General features: G+C 35.1%; 1 protein-coding gene across 3 annotated transcripts in view; it reads left to right on the forward strand.

Moving 5' to 3' along the window:
* Positions 1–27,229, forward strand: part of STXBP4 (syntaxin binding protein 4) — a 73,576-nt gene continuing 46,347 nt past the window's right edge. Inside the window, exons 1-18 of one of the 3 annotated variants that reach the window (XM_026861082.1) lie at positions 1–20; positions 487–490; positions 1,585–1,709; positions 8,999–9,072; positions 9,261–9,356; positions 10,341–10,410; positions 11,284–11,358; positions 13,528–13,613; positions 14,281–14,410; positions 14,955–15,087; positions 17,157–17,263; positions 17,664–17,847; positions 18,888–18,966; positions 21,753–21,835; positions 22,328–22,424; positions 23,670–23,782; positions 24,461–24,547; positions 26,070–26,135. In XM_026861082.1, coding sequence (XP_026716883.1) covers positions 1,672–1,709; positions 8,999–9,072; positions 9,261–9,356; positions 10,341–10,410; positions 11,284–11,358; positions 13,528–13,613; positions 14,281–14,410; positions 14,955–15,087; positions 17,157–17,263; positions 17,664–17,847; positions 18,888–18,966; positions 21,753–21,835; positions 22,328–22,424; positions 23,670–23,782; positions 24,461–24,547; positions 26,070–26,135 — 1,518 coding nt within the window. In that variant the 5' untranslated portion in view covers positions 1–20; positions 487–490; positions 1,585–1,671. Of the gene's footprint in view, positions 21–486; positions 491–1,584; positions 1,710–5,202; positions 5,658–8,998; positions 9,073–9,260; positions 9,357–10,340; positions 10,411–11,283; positions 11,359–13,527; positions 13,614–14,280; positions 14,411–14,954; positions 15,088–17,156; positions 17,264–17,663; positions 17,848–18,887; positions 18,967–21,752; positions 21,836–22,327; positions 22,425–23,669; positions 23,783–24,460; positions 24,548–26,069; positions 26,136–27,229 lie in introns of those variants that run through there. The other 2 variants (XM_026861081.1, XM_026861083.1) reach the window with 2 other exon arrangements.

Here is a 27,229-nt window from a genome sequence, read left to right on the forward strand (position 1 = left end):
GGCGAGGACCGCTCCGGCGGGTTCCCGTGGGGCGGGAGCGCCCGGCCGGGCGCGGGGGAAGGCGCCTTCGTGCCCGGGCCCCTCGGCTCGGGGTTGTGCCGCTGCGGGCGGAGCGGAGGCTTCATCCCTTTGTCTTCCTGCAGGTTCCCTGCTTTGTGGACTCTGACGCCAATTATTTTTTTTTTATTCCCCCCCAGTGGTGCTTTGGTTCACGTGTAGTTTCCTTTCTCTGTACGGCGTAAGGATGTGTTTTTGTTTAGGCACAAATGCTGCCGTGCTGCGCAGTGGTGGAACGCTGTTTGTGAACAGCGATAACTTCAGGACAGGCAAGGTCAGGAAAATTCCCAACCGCGATCTTTTTTCACAGGACCGGTCCCATGCACTGTGACAAACTTTGCTGTAGCAGCGGATGAATTCACTGCTCTAGAGCTCTGCTTCTCCCATGTGCTGGTTCCAGTAACCCGAGCCGTGCTGGGACTTCGCCAGCTCGATACCGTTACATTTTCCGTTTCTGTGTGTTTAATAAGAGAACGATAAAGCCCGGAGTGAAGCAATATTGTGGTGTTTCCTCTCTATTTAGATGGCGCTTTTATTGATCCTTTAGGATCTGAAAACGTTCACTGCAGGAAAATTTGCGGTGTTCCCAAGTGAATTTAACTTTTTTTTTTTTTTAATGCAGAAATACAGATCTGCAGGAATGGGTCAGTGTATTTTTGTGGAGGCTGACACTGTGCACCTGAACCTACTTTAATTTAGTCCAGGTTTGCAGGGTGCCCCTGGTACCACTAGCACCTGTGGCCATCTCTTGCCTTTGTGTTTCCAAGAGTTTCTTGTCCCCCTTGTACTGTGTCTTAGGAGTAATATCTTTTCTGGTTCATGGCCATGTGAGGGTTTAACCATACAGCTCCTGAGGTCAGGAGGACTTGCTGCTGATACAAACGACTGGTTTTGCGTTAGTGCTTTTGCAGTAATTTTCCAAACGATTGTAGCTCAGCACATTTAGGATTGTGTTTCTTGTTGATCTGCCACATGTGCTAATAAAAATACAGTGTGAATTACTGGGTTTTTTGCTACATTAATGCTACGTAACTCTATTTTGCATGTGTTTTGGCCTACGTCTTACATACTTCACGTGAAAATTCCATCGGTGCTGAATACTAGGTACTGTTTAAAAAAACGTGAGAAAACAAGACACGCAAAACACCTTATCATGTTGAAAACAACATTCTGTCCCCACGTAACCTTCACTGGAAAAAAAATTAGATTGTTTTTGTCTTCAGCAGTTAAGTTAGCCTGGAACTGTAATCTCAGTTACTTTAATTTTTAGATTTTAATCATGAGGGATTCAGTTTTATCCTAGAAATACCTCAGAAATTAAGAAGAAATTAGAATGTCAGATGTTTCAGTGCAATACACAGTGAAGTCTGAGTTGGTAGCTCCTCACTGTTTTGAGCAATGAAGTCTGTTTCATAATGAAAGTTTTCTTTTCCCACTTGATTTGAGCTACTCAGTAATTGAGAATTGTCGGTGTCTGAAAATAAACATCATCATGTCATTTTCAAAAAGTGGTTTCTCCTTTTTTGCAGCAGTTATTATCCTGGTTACGAGCCAGTACTTCATGTGTCAGAATTCTTCATTTTGAACTTTTATTAAAATAGCACACCTGAGAAGATGTCCAGTACAGATCCCCTAACAAATACAGAGAACAAGTAAGTACTTCCCCCACCAAGAATACAACAGTTGCTGGATTGTAATACAAAAACTATTGTGGTTTCATTAGCAGGATCTTGTTTTGATGAAGTCTTAAAGAACAATAACTTTGATATTAAAAGAGTCTGAAGCAATGTCTTAGAAGAGCCAATACCAACACCAGTGAATTTACACATAAAGGGAAGAAATAGCTCTTAAGCTTTTCATTAAGTTAATCAGCACTTGGTTTGGACTGGGTCTGTAGAGAGAAAACATCACACAGAAATTCCTTGATGCTCTGCAGCTATGAAAATGTATATAGCAAATTAATTCCCTGCACACATAGGGTACCTACAGTAGCATACAACACTGTACAGAATTATGTATTAAAATGCATTACTTTTTTGGAATATTATGTCTGCATGCCTTTAATGTTCTATGTGCAGTGCTTTGGAACCATCTTATTTTTACCAATGCTGTGGGATATATGATGATAATTATTCTGTTAACCATAATATTACCCATCTAGTTAGGGGTTGGATCAGATTCTAAATGGCAAACATGGATTCAGTTGTGATTGAAAATCGACCCTTCCCAAACTGTGAAGTAACCATGCCAACGCTGTCATCAAAACCGTAATTAAAAACAGGCACAAACAGCTCTTGCTGGACTATCATGTTTGCTGTGCTTGTGCAACAGAATCCAGTAAACAGTATTCAAAAGTATTGTCAAACAATTTAGCATAATTTCTGAATGATACCACCTCATAAATAACTTGGGGTTTTTGAAATAAATCCACAAAACATTGCAAAAATTAACTTGCTTTTTACTGGCATCTGAAGAAGCAAATGTTTTGCTCGCCTGATGGAAATACAGGGTATGTGATACAAAGACACATCTTTAAAACAGCTGCGACTTGTTAGGTTCATCGAGAAGGTGTATTATATGAATAGTTACTAGATCACTGTCTTCCCAAGGCAATTTTTCACGTGAGAGATGAACATGAAAAGTGCATGTAACTGCACTTCGGCGACATGATGGTGGAAGGGTATAATTTCCTTATTTAATTTTTTTCCTAGGAGACAGTATCAATGCACAAAGCTTCAAGAACATACTTGGTTACATGTTAATGGAGGTTTATCTGAACTTTAAATATTACCTTTCTTCTCTAGACAAGGGATTAGCCTCAAATCATTCATGCTTCTCCACAATTACAATGTTGCTCAAGCTTTTTTTTCATGTTTAACATTTGCCATATAATGACATATGTTTTCTTTTAATCTTTATGACCTAATCACCAAAATGTATTTTGAATAACTAGTGGGTTTGGATAGCTCAGAGCCAAGCGTTTGTTCATGCTGTATGATACAGTGTTCCCTTGGCTGTGGTCCTCAGTATCATGATGAATTTTTACGTTTTAGGGTTAGTGAACCTGAAAGGCTACAGTTGCATAATTGAGTTGCATAGGATTTTTTGGGGAAAGGTCTTTGTTTTATTTATAACAAAAAACTTTTGTGAATCGTGCTTCTGAAGATTCTGCAAAGCTTTTTGTCATCTGCTAAATTATCCTGTAATCCATCTCAGTTGCTAAAGCATTACAAAACTTCCTTTGGGAAAGGTGACTCATGATTAATAATGTTGTCAGAATAGAACAGTTTACTAGCTGGTTGAAAAATAATCTTAGTTTGTATGCTGCATAAAATAACAAATGATGTCTCTTGAAAATTTAGTCTTACTCATTGTATTAGATTACATGGAGTTTTAAGTTATTACAGTATTTCTAGATCTTTCTGGAAGTAAAAAAAGAGTTTGTTTTCCCCTGAGTATATTCTTGAAAGGCAGAGAACTTGCAAGAGAAGCAATCATATCATTTTTCTATATGAATTCTTTAGAAACATCAAAAGCAGCACAGCTGCAGAATTTCAAGGTAAAGAGTGATAGAACCCTTGGGATGAATTCAGGGAGCTGAACAATGCATAGGTTACTTTGAAAAAGGGATGGAGGAGCAACTGTTTGAACAAGTGAAGTATTACTGATAATAACTCTAATAAAAAGAGGTGGGAGCAACAAGCTTAATACTACTTTATATCTGCTTAATTTGTTCAGAATTTTGTCACATCTAGTTTAATAAAAATAATTTTTTGCATTTTAATAACAAAAACGCATAGCCTTGAGCCAACTTTTAATGGAGGGGGTGTTTCTGTTGTAGAAAACATGACATTGGAAACAAGCAGTATTGATCTGCGTAGTGAGTTGTTTTGACAAATGTTTGATGTTGATGCCACAAATCGAATTCCACTGGTGTTAAGAACAAAGACAATTTTGCTGGAGAAAGACTATTGGTATTTTCTCTTCTGTAACCTTGCTTAGAGCAAATCTAATTGATGCAATGCTTAAAATATCAATGGCTTTTCTTTCGTCGGACTGTAACGCCAGCAGAGTTGAACTCATTAAGAAAAGACTAAAAGGGTCAGATTTTCATCACTGAATGATTGTGAGCAATCCAAATGGTGCCAGTGGAGCTCATCTCCGTTTGGGTGCTGGGAAGGCTGCTTTATGTTCCCACTGCCATTGCTGATCTACTCCGTAATCTGTGGGGGCTCACTTCACCCGTCAGCCTCTGGTGTGTGTTTGTGTAGATCACAGGCCCTAGGGACAGACCTGCATAATTTTGAACACTGTATAGCACACTGCTTATAGGCAAAAAGATCCTTTCTCCAGAATGATTACTTGCTAATGAAACCAGTCACTACAACTTAAAAAAAAAAATAAAAAGTGCATGAGATAAGCATATGCATTCCTCGCATAGCCAAGCTGTCCTGCTGTGCAGCTCTAGACACTGACAGATGCTGTCTCATCACAGGGTTACTCCCTGCTAGAGAGGATTCACCTTTCTACTTAAACAAAGCCCTCAGTGAACACAGAATATCTGGTTATCATTTTAAACTCCGATCTTTTTAAGGTCTTTTAGAGAGAGGGGGAGTAATAGGAGTGGAAGAAAATGATAGTTAACCAAACTGATGTCAGGTGCTCAGAACTTCTGAAAATATGCATATCTTTGCAAGAACAAGCCTTGCATCAGAAGAGAGTCTTACCTCTGGGAACAGTGCTATATGTTTTACTTCTTCAGCTAGATTATTCTCGGTGTAATGACATAAAGTCATCATTTAAATTTTCTCTCTCAAAAAACCCAGATGCGTCAGCTTCCATTTCTAGAGCAAAGTATATAACCTAAGTTCTGTCTTAACTTTTGACTGTTGTATATTGAAAGACTAAAGACCAAATTAAAGCATGACATTAAAAACCAAGTTAAAGCATGACACAAGTCAATACCATAATTGAGACCGAAAAGTAATAGCATAATGGCATTTGTTTTGTTAATGCTTTCAGTCTGTCTGCTTTGTTGGCTTTCCCTTTTGTGTGTGGATGTACATAATCCAGTCTGCTAGGAAGATTGCTTTAGAAAGGTCATGAGTTACTGCTTTTGACCTTGTTTTGAGGGAGCATGTAAATAAATTGCTGGAAGAACATGAGAAAATAAGTTTATTGTATTTTAATTATTTCACTTGCCTTTGGCTGTTAGAAGTAGATTGCATGATCACAGTTGTAGTAAATGCAAGCAAATTTTCTCTCCTTTGTGTTTATCATTCTTTAAAGTTGCTATAAATTGCCATTTCAAACAGGGGAAAAAGTAAACGTTACCTCAATAGGTGAATTAGTCCATGTGACGCAGAGGGTTTCAGAGGAGATTAAGTAGGCAGACACTCTGTTTCAAGCTCTGTCTGTCAGGGGTTTTTTTAAACTTAGTAGCAGAAATTGTCCTGCATCTAACCTTTATCCAGCTGAACTGGATACCTCCAGTGTGTTTTGGTTGCTTTGCCTTTGCTGGGGTACTGAAGAATGTCCTTACTCTCTCCAGGAGATGAAGATGAACCAGAGCGTTTTGATGGTCTCTCTCTCTTATACTGGTATGCTTAACCATGAGGTTGTGACGGCATTTTTCTAGTCTGTTATTGGGAAAAGTACAGTAAAGGTATTTTAAAAGCTGTAGACATTTTCGGCTTATTTTCATAAGTAGCCAGAGTTTATAATTTTGATTTTTCTTTAAGTGTCAAGTATTATTTGTTTTGTGAGGGAAGGGTATTATTTATTGTCGATAAACCTAGATAAAGATTCTGTCTGTGAACATAAATGGCTAAAATTTTCAGCAATACAGATCAAAAGAATATCTGGAGCTGTGTTTTCTTCTAAGTCTCTAGAAGATATAAAGCTGTTGAACTTCCTTGTGTATGCTGCTAAAAAGTAATAGAAAAAAGGATAAAAATTTCATTTTAATTGTCTTTACTAGAACATCTACACAAAATTATACGCACTCTGTCTATTAGCATTCCAGGATTCAGTTGGAGTGTTTAGTATTTGTTGGTGTAATGAAGTTACAGTGTACATTTTGTAGAGGCTTGCTTGTTTATCTCATATATTGCCTCGGATTTCTCCTCTGTGTGCTAAAAGCTTGCTTTGCATTTTTCCATGACTTCTCGAGGAATAGGCAGCTACATTTGATATGCTTCTTTTTCTACATGGAACATTGTAATTATTTTTTGTTACTACTGCCATTTGTTTTAAAAGCCTATTTCCTTATTTATACCGTTGAGCATATTTCTAATGTTTTGGGGGAAGTATTCTAACATTTTATTAATAGTGAGTAATGATAGCATGAAATAAATGTTGTATGGGTGCTAAATCCTGTTCTTTTTGTAGTGAAATTGTTAAAGCCCTGTTTATTTTATTAGAATCATGACAAGTAGCTTGACTTGGAGATCCATCTGAGTTATATGGGAGAAAAACTAACACTGTAAGTCAGTGGGACGTGATACGCTAAACAGATTTAGGTCATTTGAAGATCCTTGTCTTTTATATGATAAAGGAATTTTAAACTGCATGTATTGGAGGGACTTAGTCTTTAGAGCAGAAACACAACTGTATGTGTCTGTTCAAAGTGTCAGTTCTTTCTAATTGTAGGTGGCAACGTCATGACAATTCCACTCTTTCAGAGATATCTTACTCCTTTCCGTTGTGAATTATTAGTTTGTATATTCTCTGTATCCTCTTTGTCAGAATCCATTTTATGCTAATTAGCATCTCTTGAAATTATTGACTGTTACTTCTAGACACCTATTAAGTGTTCTGTGCCTAGATTTGACCATATTTAATGATTGGTTTTTGTAGTAGTATGTAAATAGGTCCTACAATTTCTGGTGAACTCTGAAATTTAGACTTCAGTCTGAGATTTGATCTTTTAAGACTTCATAAAAGTAAACATGTGTGAGGTTGAAATAACATTTGTTCTTGATTTTTTTATTTTAATAAAAACTGCTATGTGAAAACTGCTGAGAGCATGGCAGAGCATGAAGCAGAACAGTAATAGCAAAAGGCAAGGCAGAAAAAATAGAATAATCATCTATGTATTTTAAAGATCAGTGTCCCTTGTTTAAGTGTTTAAAGATGGATACGAATCAGAACAGACCTGTAAAGAACATGAATACTATGTTGTTTTTCAGCTTCAAAACAATTTAAATTCATGGGATAATTGAAGTGACAGTGCTAGGTAATACTGCTAAATACTCTCCTGTTGTAGTATAGAAGTAGTTTATCAAAAAAGTTTTATCAGAGAAATAGCAGGCTTAATGATTTACCCTTCCTTTCAGACTGTGATTAAGTAAAAGCAGTTTGGTTCACTTTCAGCCTTACAAAGTGTGCCTTATGCTCTGTCACGTAGTAGCAAGGTCACGTGCTGTCATGTCAGTGGCCAAATACACTAACTAGGTTCGTAATTTCCTTTTAGCCTATGAAACAAATACTACAAGAAATACTACAATGAAAATCATACTGTGTCTGAAGCACAGGCTTTCTGTTTCTTTCTAAAGGTGAATTATTAGCTCTGTTCTTATGGCCAGCTTTTCTAAAGCAAGGCTAGTTGTCAAATGCTTGGGAATTTGAGGCTGTGGAACAAATTGTTGCTTTTCAAAGCAAGTGCTCATCCCTTGGTAAAAAACTCATCCAGTTTCTTGTACAAAACCAAAAGAATTATGTTCTTCAGAAGCTGGATCTCTTGCCTGGTGCTAGAATTTAGGAACATTTGGACCTTCTGGATTTCTCTCTTCCCTCGGGTATGGCATCTTTTAATGACATGTACTCCGGTTTTTACAAAAATACCCAGTTTCAGGCATGGAATTCAGGCTGTGTGATGAATATGGTTGTGTGGGAGGATTTGGGTCACTATGTCCTCCACTTTGATCTTCTTTTCACCCCTGCTAATGAATTCTGGTTGTTCCATTTCACTTTTAACATCACACTCTAGAAAATGCAACTCACTGTCTAATATAGAACAATATGTAGGTCAAAGCAGAAAAACCCAAGTGGTGCTTCTGCTTCTTTCTAGAAGGGATCTGGTTAGTCTTCTCCAAAAATGGTACAGTGGGAGGACAAAGGAGTTATGATAGAACTTGGATTTTTTTTTTACAATAATTCATCTAAATGAAAATAGAAAGTGGTAAAAGGTAATCTGGATTTATAGGGATTGTTAACACTTTGCATTCTCAGAGCAGTATGTTGGTCATGTTTCCAATGGAACTACAAATCCAGGTTTCCAAAGTCGAATTTTACTTTGTAATCTCCTTAATTCTTTAGCATTATCAACTGTCTCCAAAATACTCATCTACTTTTAGACAATTTGAAGTGCCATCCTGCTAGTTTGTCTTGGGGTGGGAGGGTACACAGGGGAGCAGGCAAAAGAGTTTGGAATGAAGACTTTTTTAAACAGAGAAATGAGAGACTAGAGGGAAAAGATGATGTTCATAAATAACCACAAAATAATATGTTACATATCTTAGAAAATATTTTTGTATACACTGTCTTATCTGTGGTTTTGTTTTAATATTGATGATTACATGATCTAAGATGTTATGATATGTTTTTCTTGCCTAAATGCTAAGATGGACCAGGTTGTGGGATTTTGTTTCTGTTTAATCATAATCCATTTATTATAAACAAAATGAGATTCACAATTCAGCCTGAAATGCTTTAGAGGAAAAGGAATTACGTCTTGTATTTGTTATGAGGAGATTGTTCTTTCACAGGGGGAAAGGGGTGGCACAGAGGTATCAAACAGTATGAAGCTGTCGGTGGAGGAAACTGGTTTTGGTTTGTATTAGAGTTAAGAACATGGTCACTGTAATTTTTTTTTATGTTAACATAGCTCTACACACGTTTTTGTAATTAGGGGTTTAATTACTTTTATTTTATTCCTTAGGACAATTATGGGCCCTCATGGAATCAATCGAGCTGTTCACCGCATTTCTTTTTCTGATTGTCAGAATGGATTAGGTAATTATATTGCACATTCTGTTGATTCAGAGTAAACCAAATCTAAAAGCACCTGGTGAGCTTTTCCAGTTCACACTGCCATCAGTAGAAGTTTAATTTATCGGGCTTTTATGGATTGACTGTAAATCCATTTAGCACAGTAGGGGGAATAACCAGTTTCTTGCTTGTTTCTTTTGTTTGTTCTGTAGGAGTTAAAATTATTGGAGGTTATCGGGCGCAAACAGCAGAAGATTATGGGATTTTCATAAAGAGAATTCTGCCTGGAGGCATTGCTGCTGTAGATAGTAAGTAACTTTTAATTTTTTGGTACAAACATACTGCATAAAAAAGCTGTCAAAAGAAGTCAGCTTTATTTTACTTTGTGGATAAGGATATTTAAAATAGCATGGTTTAGTCAAGATTCATGATGGTGGCTTACTTTAAGGTAGAGAAATGAAACTTGGACCCTTCATGAGAAGATTTTAATACTCTCAGTTCTTGAAAATGTGTTCAAATCTAGATACGGCTGGTGTGAAAGCAATTGGCAATCTTTCAGCACTGCTAAATAAGTGTTGAGGTGCAGAACCTCTTTTAATTCATAAGGAATAAGAGTGGTGTTTCCTTTATAGAACTAGTATTTTTAATTACTTCCTTTTTTTTTTTTTAAATGGTGGTTAAGATGTTCAGTGTGGAAAAAAGAAATTATACTAGGTGGAGTTTGCAATAATAAAATTACAGAATATACTTCTGTTCCAGCTCTGTATATGGGGGTTTTTTGAGATTCCATCTGGTCTTGTGCAGAGTGATCATTTCAAATAATCAAAATCTACTTCAAAAGTGATAGTTCCTAAACTTGAGATTTGCAGAAGGTTAAAAATAGATTTGGTTCTAAAAAAATCTTTTAGATAGTTTTTATTAATGTATAAAACATTAATGTATATATACATGGTAACTTACAAGAGCAAAATTCAGCTGAAAATTAATTCTACAACTGTGAAATATAAATTCCAGTCCCACAAATACTTGTGCTAAGTGTAAATAATACAAATAGCTAAATAACACTTACTTTCACTGGCTATTCTGTGGTTAAAAGACTGATTGATAGTTATTAGTCTTATCACAATGACCTAGCTTAATTAGGATCAGAACCTAATCTGCTAAAATTCATAAGGTTATTTATTGCACTAGGTCACATAAAACAGGGCTTTTTCTTTCTGTTTTATTACCATGATAGAATATGTTCACCATGTCCCTGTTGATTCATGCATTACCTCTGATTTCATTACAAGGCCGTTTGCTCACTGGTGACCTAATTTTGGATGTCAATGGAGAAAACTTAACTGGAGTGACCAATGAAAGGTATGTTTGTACTGATTACTGAATGTTTATTAGAGCTTAGAATATTATATGTGGAATTTTTGGACATTATCGACCACTGATTAGAAGAGCACAACTCCACTGGGGTCCTCAGAGTTCAACTGGCAATTAATTTATTGTACAAATCTAATTCAGCAAAACTATCATGGAAAAGTGGCAGGACTTTATATGTTTTTATAATAACAGGATAAGCTCATTCCTTTATGATGTAGATTATAGAGTATATGTGAAAATAGCATTAAAACATACTAAGCTGTTAACTTTTTTTTTTATAACTATATGTTGATTCAATACCAGTGAATGTAAATGATGCAGCTAATAAGTATCATGGAGCAATGAAGGAGAAATTGTTTAGAAAAATCTGCACTTATGTTGGATGATTTCAGTAGCTGGATCACCAGAGATCTGTGCAGCTCAGTATTGGAGACGTAGATTTAAAATTCAAAGAAAAATTACAGTATATATTGCTGAGGGAAATCCTGAGCAATGAAGCATACCTGAGCAGCAGTTTTTCTCTGGTGTAGGCTGTTAATCCCAAAGGAGGTCCAGGAAGGCAGTAGGAGGGACCAAGGAGAGATGGGGACAAAAGGGAAGGGAAAGAGAGGCCAGACCCAGTTTATTCCTGTCACCAGGCACAGACTCACCACAGTCTGTCTTTCACTTAGTTCTCCAATGCTTAATTTGGGTTATGCTGCTGTCAAGCTTTTTTCCTCTGTATCTGGCAGTCACAATGGTTAACTAGATTAAGAATTGTCCATTTTCCTGTTCTTTTAGCATTATTCACCGTGTACCACCGTGTGTCACTATCTTGATAGTACCCCTGTATATTTATTTGGCTTTTCTTCCCCCTTCTAGGGCTGTCGACATTTTGCGAACAGCATCAGCATCTAATCACATGTCTCTGCTAGTTGCTAGAGACGAAGAAGCAAAGTAAGAGAAAAATAAAACATTGTATTAAGCTCAAAACTCATAAAAAGCTAGTGCTATATCTCAGGTTGGGTGGGCGAGCTTGCAAGTATGTTTCTTTCAGATTAGTTTTAATCACAAAATTGCACCACATGTCCCATTTTTTTCTGTCTAGTATTTGATACCAGTTCATTCTGAGACCATTTGCATGAATTAAAGTAGCAAGCTCAGGCCAATTTCAGTTTAATGAAGAGGATTGAAATGTTATGTTACCAGCTAATACCATTAAAATAATTTGCTGTGATAGGCTGTTGTTTTTTTTAATACTTCTCACATTTTGAAATAATAAAAAGTGAGGAATCTGTTAGACCCATAGTACCACAAGCCTATATGATTTAAGATGGTCTTGCCTTCTGAAAAAAAGGTCATTTAGTCATTGTTTCCCTTCAGAAGTTTGCTTTTCAGTCTTTAATGAGCTTTGAATTACTTTGGATAAGTAGGTTAAACTGTTCACTGCAGCAGGTAGTCCAAAATACATCCATTAGAAGGACATTTTTGTTAAATATTGCTTTAAAAGTTAAGCTCTTTAAGCATATAAACCAATATTGGCAGAGAATCATCGGAAGTACTAGGATCCAGGTCTGTATCCCCTTTTGATTTAAATCTCTGGAGCAAATGGCTGTTATATAACTGTATTTGATCATCATCACAAGAGTATCTGCCTTTCCTGGGCTAAATTCCTTCAGCCTTTTGTCTAATATAAGCTTCCTCTTTCTGCTCCTTAATTTTTTCATATTTGACAGACATTTATATCACTCCGTAGCCTCTGATTTCTCGTTTTTTCAGATTGCCTAGATATATGTGAGGTCCACTCTTAATCTGCTTTTATCTAAAGCATCCTGCCCTAGTTTCTCTGAACTCCTTGAATAATTAAAATCCATCAGTCCTTTACCGTTCTGGTGGGATGCCCAGTGGCCTGTGCAGAATTTGTCATTACATACAGTCCCTCACTCAGACACCTGTGAATGAATTTCTTGTGACTGTACATTCCTGTGCTAAAGGATTATTTGATTTACACTCAGTTGTGTTCATGTGTGTTCCCTGGGTCTGGCATTAGTTCAATAAATTTTGTCTTTTTTTAAAAAAATGATGCACCCAGCAGATTCCAACAACCTTCAGCAGTCGCTGGAATTACTTGGGCAAAACTTTCCCTGTAATCAGTTAATCTGTTTTCTCTCTCTAATTCTGTAATATTAATTTGCTGATGTTTCTGGTTTACATAATTCTAGATTATTTATATATTTTTAATCTGTTATCACCTTAGTGATAGCTCAGATTATAAACATTTTTTTTAAATTAGACTGCATTCAGTATTAAATTAAACAAGAGGTTTTGTTTACTCTTCTGTGCATGTAATACAGGATGTACATCTTTGCTGCTTTTTTTGCCAGTCTGTTAATATGATTAATTTTTGCAAAGAACTTCTGCTGCTTCTTTTTTTTTTTTTTCAACAGTGCACCTAACCAAGAATTGCACTTTATTTCATCTTTTGGGACTTTTTAAAGAAGATTTCATAATGAAAGAGTTAATACAATATTTAATGTATAATGTTATCTACCTCAGGTGAAACAGATCTCAAATTTCTGAGAATGTTAAATAGAAGTTAAGAATTTGCATCTGTTTTACTTATTCTTGAATAATTAATAGGTATTTCTTCTGTCCTCTTTTTTGAAATGCCACATCTTTGTTTGCTGGCCTCTTCTGGGTTCTTGTTCCATGTAGTTGAACTAAAAGCATTCTTTAAAAATATAAGTGTATGATAGGTATATTGTCTGATGCCTTCTAATATAAATAACTTGTTCTGGACCTAAGTAATACCACCATCTTATTATCTGTAGTTGACTTGAGTTACAAGTTTTTCAAGTTTTGAAATCTAGGGTGAAGAGAGGTAATAATTAAGCTTTTCTACCAATAGTTCATTTCATTCATAGCCTATTGTTATTCCATCCTTATCCTTCTGTATCACCTTACATTTTTCTTGCCTCTTCCGAACATTTGAAAGGGCTTTCCTCTTTCAGTTAACATTGAGCTTCTGAGGACTGGTAACTCTTCAGTAGGAACAGTAGCATGTTTCAAAGGGCACGTTTAAACTAATGCCAAATCCTGACAAAGAGGATCTTTTTGTTGCCACAGGAAAGAATTTCTTGATCTGATGGATAAGTATGGCTCTCACAGTGACACCAACTCTGCCAGAAGTTCTCCAACACAACTATTAGCTGGTGAGAGATTGCTTCCTAGCCTGACATAACCCTGTAGGACAGTAGTCATGCTTTGGTGAAGTAGAAGCTTGCACTTAAAACTCTTTTCATTTGGGAGAGGATATACTGGAGGAAGTGACTGAAAGTCAGGCAGAACACATGTGTTTACTTAGACTTTAGTTTGTAGTCTAAACACATAAGTTGAGGGATTTTTCTCTCAGTTTCCCCAACTCTTAAAATAAATATCCTACCACTTTCAACAATTTAATTAATAAATAATGTGAAAAGTATTTGGTATTTGTAGATGAAATGTACCATAAGATTTCAAAGTACTAATAAAAATTTGAGCTGGAATACCTTCAATTATAAACCTTGTGGAATTGTTGGCTGATTAGGATGCATTTGTATAGCATGAGTGATTATTCTTTAATAAAGTCAGTTGAGATTTTTTTTTTCCTTTTTTCACCCGGTTAGAAAAAAACCTACCACTTGCTGTGTTTTTAAGAAATATTCCTGGAACCCTGGGTGGCTGCCAATTCTTAGCTGTGTAGACTTGAGCTTTCTTTTGATTGTCCGGTTTGTCTGTTTTCTAATGTGAGAATAGTCCTACTGAACTTACTTACATAAGTTGAAATTTGTGCTTTTTCCCAAATTTGTATTTTATTTCTTTTTTTCCTTATTTCTTAAGCAAAATCTACAGACAGCCCTTCTTCTGGGTCATCCTCAAGGTCACAGAGTCCTCAGTTGCATCTGAAGGATAGCATCACCACCATCAGCAGAAATAATTCTGTCCCAGCACCATCCCCAAAGCTTGCAAAGTAATTTCCAAAACTAATTTTAACTCTCTTGTGTGAACTGTAGAAAATTCTGTATTTGGTTGATCACGAAAATTTTGGGTTGAGCACTAAGTGTTTGACTTGTTTTTTTAAATCCTGTAACTTACCATTGATATTGCAAACTTTTGGTTTTAGTAAATTATTTTTCTTGTTATTGCTTACTTGGTAGAAGTAGATTAATCAGGTTGACTTTTGACCTTACTGTCTCCTAATGAATTAATGCTTCTGGTTCATGTGTACCAAGGTACTCCCTTAAACCTTGGATATATACAGTAAAGAGGAGCTTTTAGCCTTGTAAAATAATACAGCAATTCTTTTTATAATTGCCAGAAGTAACACCTGAAGTTGTTGATTTTGTAGTAAGCAGGCAGCGTAAGGTGTGAACATTGAGATTAAATGTCTACTATTTTATTTGTTGCAGTAATACATATCCGTGAAATCGGTAAGATAAAGGTACAATGTGACTTGAGTCTTGAATATCTAGTTCCATGAAATAATTCTAATTTTCTTCTCTTTCTCTTTGTAGGGATAGTGCATTTCACATTATCTCTTTTTGCAAAGGAACAAACTTAGGTTTGAATATTGTAGGAGGAATTAATAGAAATGAAGGGCCTTTGGTGTATATTCAAGAAATTATCCCTGGTGGTGATTGTCATAAGGTAAAGACCTTTTTTCCTCCCTCCCCCTTCAGTCACCTGTATTTTTGCCTTAATTTAATACCTTCTTTAGTATTTTGTATATACAGTTTTAAACACAAATATTGTTTGCGTTTCTCCCTGCTTTCTCTTTAAACAGAATTATCTCATTGCACCATAGTGTGGTTACATGGTAATGAAAATTATTCATGAGTTCATTTGAAGTAAATGAGGATCTTATTCCCCAATTTATGTATGAAAAATTAAGAAATCAGCTTCTTTAAGAGGTTGCATGAGGCAAGGTAAATCAACAAGGATGGTACAAAGCTACAGATTGCATCTCTTTTTTTCTTGGGCATTCAAAAAATCATTTTCACTTCAGACTTAATTTAGATGTAGTCTTGCAGTTGGAAAGCATTGTGTAGGCAAATTCTGATAGTGCAGACTAATAAAATGTATGAATCAGTACTGATTACTGTTTTCATTTGTGTCAGATGCAATATGTAAATCAGGAGGCTTGTAAGTTTTAAAAAATAAATAACAGAACTGTCTGGTTCAAGTGCACAGAACTGTTTATCCAAGTGTCTCCTTTTGCATCCTGAGTTATTACGTTTATTTTGATGTGTAGATAACCAGTTTTTGCCTCTTGCCAAGCAAGGGAGTATGAGTTAATTTCACAGGCAATGAGCTTTGCCTGAAAACAGTCTATAACTATTTGTGACTGAATTTTTGTAGACTGAGGTTAATCCTACAACGCCAATATGAAAGGAAAAAAATCTAATGTTTCTTCAGGACTTCTTTTAATAGATAAATGGGAATAGTTCTTTTGTTTTCTCCTATTTTATTGTGGCTTCTAAAACATTTTTCTCATTGTAAACATATAATTTAAAGCCTATCACACATAACTGATAGGCTGAGACTGAGACATTAATTTGCAGTAGGTTCTGATACTAGCAATAGTACAGATAACTTCCCAGTCTTGGTTATGCTGTTTGAGAAACCTAAGTAGCAAGCATATTTTAAATCTCTGCCACATGAGGGCAGCATTGAAATTACTATCTTTTAATAGACTCGATGCAAGTGAAATAAAAGAGCTACAACTTTTTTTCTTTAATTAAAACCAGAACAGCAAGTGGCAAAAAAAATGTGGTAAAGTGCTATCATAGGTTTAAAATAACACAGCTAAAATTATGGTATGTGGGTGTGAAATACATAAAATTATATTGGTCTTGAAAAGGTCTTTTACTAATTTCCTAGGTGTTGTCTTCTGTACACAGTTTGTTTCACATGGTCATATTGGTTCTGTGATTAATTTCTTAAGAGCTGAGGAACACAGACATGTTATGTGTCATTTGATATGTATTGTATTAGACAAAAGTCCTAACTTACTCTGTAACCATAGGTGAATGACATGAATTTTCATTTAAATTGTTGAAGCCTCTTAAAATGTGAGTAAAATAAGCTTTATCTTAATGAGAAATCGAGCCTAGCATGTGTAAAGTCTTGTCTTACAGTCTCTGAGACAGAAATGTGATATGTTCCCGTGTTGGTAGAAAGTTTGCAATGAACAGAGTTGACAATATTATTTCTGTCGTGCTCTTGACTGGTGAATTCCTAATAGACTAGCTTGGTTTTCTCATTCAGATTAATATGGCTAGTAAGTGCCTGAAGAGACCCATGTATATCCAAGAACATTTGGTTTTAAAATACAAATTAATCCGGCTCACAGCTCAATGAGTAAATAAGTTTCCTCTAGTCAGATGGGTTGGTATTCCTTGCTGGAAAAATTACTGTCTGTGGTTGGTTGGTTTGTTTTAACAGAAAAATGTCTCTGGGTCCAAATTTCTTCTTTATGCAATATCTGAGGTCCATTCTGTCTGATTAATCTTTTATAATGACTGCTACCATGGTGATTATTTTTTCATCTGCTATTTATTTCTGGAAGATTGTCAGGCAAAATTTATAGTCATTCTTGATAATTCTTGTCTTAACAGATCCAGAGGAATATGTTAAAGTGCTGTGATTGTACGGTTCTTTCTATAGTGTTAGCAGTCAATACAAAATCTGTGGGTTTGGGTTTTTTGTTATATTAGGATGGACGGTTGAAGCCTGGAGATCAACTTGTATCCATAAACAAAGAGTCCATGATTGGTGTTTCCTATGAAGAGGCGAAAAGTATAATCAGCAGAACAAAGCTGAGGTATCTGTTACTGTCAAACAGGTAGCCCTTCAAAATGGTCTATTATATGGTATTTATGACCAGATTAATGCAAAATGTCATCTCATGTACTTAGAGGAAATGCAGGGGATATTAATTTTTTTGAAATATCCAATTGCAGTATTGTTTCGCAGAAAAAAAGACTCAAATGCACCTTTTTAGACCCATGAAATTACGATGCTTTCCTTCCTTTCAAAAGAGAAAAACAAAACTCCAAATCACAGTATTTGCCTTTTCTAATGATGGGGAATAGAACATCCTTTTAGAAAAATAATTAAAGAAAATCACACACAGTGTTTGGGAAAAATCTAATTTTTGCTAGAGTAACTTATGAACAGTATAGTATATAATATGTTGAAACTTTTTTAAATTTTAATTTTAGGTGTGAAAGCTTTTGGGAGATAGCTTTTATTAGACAAAAAAATATTTCCAGCTATTCAGAGAATCTGCAACGTCCTTCCAGCCTCTTAACGTGTTCTGTAGCTTATGGGGAGCAACAGGCTGCAGTATTTAGTTCTCTTGCATCTCCTTATGGGAAGCTTGTTTCAACATTCACTCCAAATGCTGTGAGTATACTTATTATGCCTCCAGTGAGCAAATGGCTGTTTTTCCTAATTTTACTGGAATTTCAGTATAGGGTTATTTTAATCCAGTTTCCATTCTAGTAAGAAAATGACTGGCTCTTTTTCCTGCACAATTTTAATTCTTTGGAATATCAAAACTTCTCCAGAAAACATGTTGTATAACAGTAAACCACACTGATGAGAGGAATATTAGTTAACTTGTGGTAAGAAAACAAATCAAATAAACTAAGCATTAACCGTGTTCTTAGACACAAAGTTCTCCTTACTGTTTCTCTAAGGAGTGAAGTTTCAGAATGAGATATATATATATATATAGTTCTATATTTCAGAGATAAGTACTCTCTGGTTACTACATATGTGTGAGTACAGTACAATCTCACAAGTTACACTTCCTCCATGATGCTAAGATTTTTGCTTAAAAATCAGAGTCCTAGAAGAATGTGGGTTTTTTCCCCTTTCAGCTAAGCAACAGTTGCTGGTTTAATTCATGCAGCTTACCACTAATGCAAAGAAGCAATGTTGCCCATAAGAAGGAAGATTTTTAAACTATTATTTCAATTTTTAAAAAATAATTTTCAATTTATCACATTTTTAAAACTAAACGAAGTATTCCCTTTCAAAAGGAAAGAATAAAATGTTCTATGTCAAACACAAAGTCAAAACAGGTGATTCTCAATTGTTCTTACATTTGTACTTAAAATTCTTGCCCATTTCTCTTTTCTGTTAGAGAGATAAACATTGACACATGTTGCCGAGAGAGACTGTGATATCTTAATCTCTGATGATATTCAAAACCTAACAAAGGTTTTCAGAAGGCCATGATCTAAGTTTTTGAATGGCATTCCTTCTCACCACCACCCCCTCTACGCCTTCCACTTTCTCCTAGGCTTGTTTTGATCTATCTAGCCCTATTTGTCCCCCTGGTCTTCCTTCCTCTACCTTTTACATTAATGTATATTTCTAGTTAGGCTTCTGATCTACTTTAGAAATGGTATTTCATTACTTTTGATTTTCTTTCATAGATGGAAACCGGAGTCAAGATGGGAGAGCAACCTCCAATTACTTCCCTAGACAGCAGTCCTGCTGATCTGTCTGCCACTGGTAAATGCTGATTTAATTTCCTGCCACCCTTTTTTTTTCTTCAATAACTGTCATACAGAAAATAGTACATAGTGAGACTCAGTAGTCTTTTAAAAAAGGAATATTGCACTATTTTTGTATTACTAAATAAAGGACTGAGATCAATGGGTTGTTTAGTAGCTTCTGTCAGATGTAACTTACATTGTCTTTAACGAGCACCCTGAAACCAAACAAAATGAGTGATCACAACATTTGCTCTACAGCAGTAATGATAATAGGCTCAGTAGAAACCAGATAATGAAGACTCACATATAGATCAAGATTAGGTTGCCATAGAAACTGTGCTTTCTTGATTTGATGAAATTCTGTGGATATATACTGCTTGCACTTTTTTTTTTTTAAATCAGGGCAACATATTGGAAGGATAGAAATAACATGCAGACCAGTTTTTCCAATTAACAACAAATAGAATCTATATATGTGTATATTTATAATTGAGAGTCATGACATTCAAACAAAGACAATAGTCACTTTCTTATCTCTAAATCATATCTCTAAATCTATATTTTGAAAACAGCACTAAGGAAAATTAGAGATTGTGGAATTTGGTCAGAATCAAATCTTAACTGAAAAATTGTAAACCCTTTGGGAAACAAATATGCATTGTATTTACAAATAGTGAAAATGTAGTAGTCTGACATAATAATGAGACTCAGTTGATACAGTAATCTAACTGATTCCATTCTCTATTTCTATATGAAGACCTGAACTATATTCTTTTTCTTCAGGCAATAGTAAGCATAACCTGTGCTTTTCATCTAGATGTCTAATATACTGACAAGAGGAAGGACAAACATAGAGGATCTGATTCATTCTAGATGTCACTCCACTGATGTTATTTAAATTGTACCTGCATTTGTTTTGGCCCATATTAGATATCGTAATTTTAAATTAAACAGTCTCCATATTGCAAATCTGACCACTTGGCTTCCTTCCTTGAAGGGTGAGCTGACTGAATATGAACTTTTGAAAGTGGAAATGTAGTATTGAATACACCTGGAGTTTAATGATCACACAGTTTTTTCATATTGATCATGAAAAACACCACAACTAAATCAAAGGAACAAGATAAAAGGCTATTTTTTAATATGTTCAGAACATAAGACTCTTCGTTAATATAATGCAATACACAGGAGATTCACTGACGTTTAAAGAGACCAAGAAGGCCACGATTTCTTAACATATCTGAATAACGTAGCTAGTCGAGTGGTAAGCAGACATACTTTCAGCTCCAGTTTCTGCTGTTTCTCGTCTTTTTCATTTTAGTCTTATTTATTAACACATCCTTAGTCAAAGCTGCCAGTTCCCTCATGCTGCCCTTTTTCAAGGATAACCTTTACTAGATAACCTCTAAAAATTAAAGGAGCTCTTAGATTTTATTTTTTTTTATGCTGTAAGAAAAATCATAATTTTGAGGAATTCTTGCACAAATTCATACACAAGGCTTTTCATTCTGAGTTGAAAGGAAGTGTGCCAATTCAGCTGAGGTTCTAGCCCACTGTCTTCAGAATTTAATATAGCATGTGAGAGGTGTTAGTGTCAGAGATTTTCAAGATGTTTTGGTTTATGCTTTTGGCATATAAAGAGAATGTAAATTACTTTGAGCTTGGAAACAGATATGCTGTGAAACTAAAAAAAAAAAAAAGAATTCTATGCAATTCCTTCTGTTCCTTTAGAGAGAATCTCAAACTGCAAGATCCATTAGTTTTCAAATGCTGGTTTTGGTTTCAGTACCTCTCTAGTCCATTAATGAAGTAATGAATTAAGAACTAAATTATGCTTATAAATAATGAATGCAAAAAAGTATTCCATTTACTTCTGCAAAGAACAAGTCAATGAATTAGTTCAATTTACATACATCTACAATCCAAATAAATTGTTAACTGCTCGTTTTGCCCACTGTCTGTGATCAAAGGCTTCCACAGGTAGCTGCTTTTTGTGTTGTATCCACCAGTGTCTCTGAAACATAACAAAGCTGTGACTGCATTTCCCGAGTTCCATTAAAATGAAGATTAAAAAATTCAGCAATCTTGCATATGGGCTGTTTAGTACCGTTAGCTGCTTTCCCTTTCCTCAGCTCATTTGTTTGTCTATGTTGGAAATGAAATATATGTACTATAAAGTTATTAATGCAGCTGGCTAAAATCATGCAGACTGGTATTTCTGACTGTAAGGACTGGAGAGGAGGAGATGATGGCTTAATGGATGGTAGTTCTTGGAAAAGAGCTTTTCCCCAGGAAAATTACCGAGGAGCCTGCGGGAATTCAGTCTAAGCTACCTCCACACAGCCCTTAGTTGACAGCAGGTCATTCCTTCTCTTTGCACAATATTTTCCAGATCACTAGATATGCTTTAGGGAACTGTTGATTATGCTGAGGGTGTGTCTTGAAGGTCTTTCTCAGAATTCACAAGTGTGTTTCCCCTTCTGTTTCCACAGTAACTGTGTATCTCTGAAAGAAGAGAAAATACCACAAGTATAAGCCATATGCTTGATGGATCACTCAAAGTTATTCCTGGTTTCTGCTACTTGTCACTTTTTGATGTGAAAAAGTAGTTTTTAAGTGATTGATACCCATAATTTTTGTTTATTACAATTATGTCTTTTTTTAAAAAAAAGTCAATCTAAATATTATTTGTGGCAAGTGGGTATTTAGCTGGCATCCATTTGATGTGCAGAGCTTCAGAACAAATTTTTGAAAGCAATAGTTACAACTACATCGTTATTTAATTTTAATTTTTTTTCATAGCTATTGCCCCCAGCCAGAATGATGATTATGAGCTGCAAAGGAGGAACTCTTCTATTCGTCTCAGAGCAGAAAAGCTGGAGAGGGTAAATACTTGCAATCTTTTAAAGTTTTCATTTCTCCCTCTTCACGATGCATGTAAGACATCTGGAGAATATTTCTAGGCTGACAAACTTTAAGGTATAAAATATACACCAAATCTTCTATTCAGATAGTTCTTTCAGGTTGCAGGCCAATATTTCATTTTATACATTGGGCAAATTACTGGTTTTGTTAATCTAATTACTGATTAACTCTCCTGTGAATCTGAACATCCCTCAGGATTTTAAGGCAGTTATTGAGGACAAAGGGTTTTGCCTATTACACTCATCTGTATTCAAGGTTAAATAATATCCGAACATCTCTCAATTAGAAGGAAAAGTCACTGAGTGTCTCTGGAATAAAAGTGTTGTCAGTGAGAGTGTACTATGATACAAAGGCTCTTTGAAGTATAGCTTTTTAATTACTCCCCCATGTCCCTGCAGTTATTATCCCTAGTCCTTTCTTTTTTTTCTCCAAAATAAGTTTTCTCCTTCCAGGCATTGAATTATCTTGGGATTCAGCCCACAGATGAACAGCAGCAAGTACTAAAGCAGCAACTTCAGAAAGACTCTAAAGGAACAGTGTCTTTGGGAGGTAATAATTTGTTAATTACCATGGAAAATAATTAAATGTAGGAATATAGAAATGATAGATAATAACCATTAATATGTTTCCTATCGGTACTGGGTTGCTACTGCAAATAAATGATACCTTGAGGCAAAAGCCTTATTCTACTGTATAAAAATAAGATTGGAATTCTGAAATAAGTAATTGGAAAGGAAATCACAAATTTATCTAATTAAGAGAAGCCTTGAGAAAGTTCTGATTTTGTGCTCACAAATTCCTAAATTTTTACCTTGACAATAGGGTACTGTAATTGTTCCAAAAGTTACTCGGGAGAGTACTGATGGTTAAAGAGACTTCTTGAAGCAACTAAACTGATGGATTATTTAACTTGTTTAGTTTGTGAGAAGCAAGAACATTTCAAGTATTGCATATAGAAAGAGATTTGGATGGACACCATCATGATTCTTCTTCCAGCTAAACCCATTTCTGATGGGAATGAGTTGCTTCTGTTGGTTATGACAATTCTGGTAGGCGACACTAACAATTCCAGAATATTTCTTATAAACTGTGAGACAGATGATAGTTCTGATGCTAAAAGTGCTGGAATTTTCATTTTTCTTAACGTTTATGAAAAACAGTATCAAACACTGGTATACGAAAAAATAATTTTTATATACATTCAAAATGAAACGGTAATCCAAGCCACGTTGATCGAGAATGCTGTAGTGTTTGTATTTAAAACTTTCAACTTGGTCAACATCAGTTTTACCAGGTCTCTATCAGGGATTTAAAGAACCTGCAAAGGAAACCTGCAAAGCTGTGGGCTAGCATGAATTTTTTTTCTTTTTCCTCCAGAGACACTGTGTCTTCTCTAGTAAGGTCAGTTCTTTGGGAGGGGCAGGTGTATAACAGGTGTGCAGATTTCTTTTAATTTTTCACAGGGGTCTGCCAAAGGTTGAGCATCTCTAACCAGGTACATTAAAGGAGAACTTCACCTTTTGTGTTCATTTCTCTTTCACAAATTGATTCAGGGATATTTCATCCCAAGACCTGTTTTGAACATTTTTATTCTTACCAGCTTTAACAAATGTTTCTGTTTAGAGAGTTCTGTCTGATTTTCATATTTTCCTTTAGAAAGCTTATGGAGAGAGGATGCAGCATTTATAAAAGTGCAGCCATACATTGTGATACTAGTAGTTGTGTTGCATCTAGTGATACTGCTACTAAACTGAACTTGGGACCTACAGCAACAAAATCTAAACTGTTTTTTAGATTTCGTTGAAGTTTCAAGGAATCTGTTCTCTATGCAAGTGAATGCAACTGATGATGGCGAAGAATCTGTAACATTTGGGGTCAATGAAATTGCTGGTTTACTGGATTCACAGGTAAAATATTTGCCTGTACAGTGTTTAACTGTTGGGAGGAGATTACTGGAGAGCTGCTTATATGTAAGATTACTCCAGATCCTGGGCAGATGTTTAGAAGAGGTCCATATCATGGTGTTCTTGGAGATAACCTAGTTTCTGGGAAGGTTTTTAAAGCAACCTACTTTGCAGACGGCAATTCACGTAATTATGTTGTGATTTGTTGGAAGTATGGACAACAGGGATTTACTGAGGTTTCTTAATGGAATACATACTGCTACTACCTGTGTGAGTGATAAACAATTACTGGGCCCAGTGATTTAAACTGCTGTGACAGTGGAAATCACTTGATTAGAGAGGTGACTTTAAGAAAGTATTTGCAGCATAGAAATATCAAAATAAAAGTATGTATTATTTAAAATATTGAACAAAACAGGGGCTATTAGTGTTGTGTTCTTGGTACTTTAAAAAGTATTTCTATTAATCCTTTTTAATAGGAAAAATAATTGTTCCTTTGGAAGTTAAGTTGGTCAGAATTTTCTTAAATATTTTCAGTATTTTCAGAGCTTTAATGTATTTTAAAGACTATCCTCTCATTTTATTGACTTATCTATTTTATAAGACCTTAAGATGTTAAAGATTATGGAAGATGATGGAGTTAGCAATACATTCTAACCTTATGTATTTAAATATACACAGTTTGTTACCTGTGATTCTTTGGATGATGATGTGGAAAGACTTAAGAAAGAAAGAAATGAGGCTTTAAAAGAAATTAGTAAATTAAAGGTAATAATTTTTGTTTGCTTTAAATTATTCAAGAGACTAATTTCTTTTTGAATGTATATATTAAGTTACTGTTTTTCTTTTGAATTTTTTGTTCATTTTTTGATGAATAAATGAAAAGGCAGAAGAAAGAGCCCTAATTATGTTTGAAGATTGTATGCTTACAATATATTTCTGGAGACAGTAAATATTATTTGTTATACTGAATACTAATGCATTTAATCTGATTCACAGAGAAATGAGACTAAGCAGCCATTTCACAAAAGTGAATTTGGAGAAGTGACTGATTTGCATGGCAACTTTATTTAGAAATGTGTGATCCTAGTAACTGCAGTGTCTGAGCATATGCTAATATGCTAATATCCTCAGAACTGGAGGATAAATTAATCTGTTTTTAGAATTAATACATATTTTCGCAGACATTGCAACATACATAAGACCTAAACCAGCAAATATGTTGTTTCTTAATACCCTGGGTTACATCCATGGTCCTGTCCTCCTGAATTTCTTTTTTGACAAGCCAAAAGGTAAAAAATTCTGGTTCAGTGTACCTAACTCATGTTCTTGGGCAGGACTGGAAAATTGATCCCATGATACAGGCAATTCTACAAATGCCTTCTGGTCCAAAATAATTTTTTTCTTGCTGTAGATTACTAAAACATTGGGTTGACATACCCAAAGATCTGTTCTTCATTCTGTGCATAAAGATTTTTCTGCTGAAAACTACTTCTGAGAGAACCCATTTTACACTGAACATTGAAGAAGTGAAGTAGTAGTGAGTCCCTAAAGATGTTGAAAACTGGCAATGATCAATCTATAATTGTCTGATTTCTTATACTCTTTCAATCTACAGTCAAATACTTGATACTGAGTGAAAAATACCCTTGGTCTGACTTAGTATGAGAATCTTTATGCTTTTATAGCACTTTTTTCTTTCTTTTTTTTTTTTTTTTTTAAACTTCATTAGAACTTTTAAACTTCATAAAGTGGTGTACCTACAGGCTTCTGGTATCGGTGACTGAAAGAATGTCAAATATACAATGCTGAAAATAACTTGACATGAATATTAGGTTGTACAGCAACCTCTTAAAGCCACAAAAATGTCTTTATTCTGCTCATTTGTTAGGTGGCTGGGTAACAAGATACCTAAAATGTGTATTTTTCTTATAGTTCAGTAAATAATCCTCAAATGCTGAAGAAACTTAAACAGTATCAATGAACTCTCTGGAAAACTAGTTTTTAGAGATTAAAATTTGGGTTTGTCACAGGTTTTATAAAAACTGTTGATTATTTATTACTTCCACCACAACTTTTAAAAATATGTGTGTTTCTGATTATACAACATCATTAACTGACATATATCATGGCCTAGAAACAGAAGGCAGTACAAAAGGCAGTAAGTGCATTGATAAAAGTTAAGTATTGCTGCCAGTAGTTTTGAAAGAGCTAACTGGGTTTTAGGAATAAAAAGTCTTTCAGACCTAATAATTAATTCATCTTTTTTGTTTGGTTGGTTTTTAAACAGGAAAAATTGTCTGAATCTGTGAATTTACAGAAACAGTTGGCAGAGGAGCTACAAATAGTCAAGCAAGTATGTTGAAGTTTCTTAAAAATATATTCTTTTTTTTTTTCCTCACTTTTTTGTGGAAGAGAAAAGGGAGCACTTCTTTGTTCTATAGACTATACTTCCACACTGATTTCAACATAAAGCGTTTGTCTTGTTACTACAAAGCTTTTGATTAGAAGTTGAAGATATCGATCCTTGAATTTTTAGAGCAATAATGGTTCTCTGCTGTTGAATTGAGGCATGAACTGAAAGACAAGCTCGACTGGATAAGTTAGATAATAATGTACTAGTTCCTTTCTGGTCTTAAGTGTTCTTGAAGTTACTTTGCTGCTCTTAAGCAACAGCGTGCCTAATCTACAGTGCTAACATTAACTACTTTATATGTCAGCCAGAGTTTTAAGTATGAAAAGACAGATGCACTTGACAATTCTACCTGATACTTAGCAGGAAAAAAAAATGGTAATGTCTTGTGAGGAATGTCTTGTTTCTATTTCCATATCTATCCATAATTATGAGAGAAGAAATCAGTTTCATACAAAATTTAGCCTTCTTATGTCTCTTAAAGGAAATTTCCAATTATATGTGTCATGTAATTTATAGCCTGATTCAAAACCAAGTAACTTTCCTTTTTCCTGCTTCTACTGAACATCACCCTGTCAGCTCTTTTCCTATGAGCTGGCCGCTTTTTTTCTCTCCTGTACTGCCACACATATTCCTTGTGGGTTTGTCATGGCTATCTCTTCCGTCAGATGTCATATGTAAAAAAGCAAGATACAGTTTAAAGATCGTTCTTCGTACTGTTATATTAAGATTAGTTTTATGGTTTTGTTCATATATGTAGATTTGTGCAGCACCTTCATTATCAACTTTTATTCCTTGAATATAAGAGAACTGCTTGAAAGCTTTTGCCATTAATATTGTGATGTTGCTCTCTGTACGCTGTGGGACAGCAGGGAAATAGATTGGATTCTTTTTTGAAGAAAATTTAACTGGAGGTATGTTTCAGCAGTGCACCTCATGTTTCCATTTGCTACTGGGTGTTCAGGCTGTTCCTGTAGACTAGAGCAGGTGTTCGGTCTATCAGTCTAGACTAAAGATAGTACAAAGAACAAACCCAA

Source organism: Athene cunicularia, assembly GCF_003259725.1.
Source record: "Athene cunicularia isolate RWA chromosome 18 unlocalized genomic scaffold, athCun1 chr18_part1, whole genome shotgun sequence".
NCBI lineage: Eukaryota > Metazoa > Chordata > Aves > Strigiformes > Strigidae > Athene > Athene cunicularia.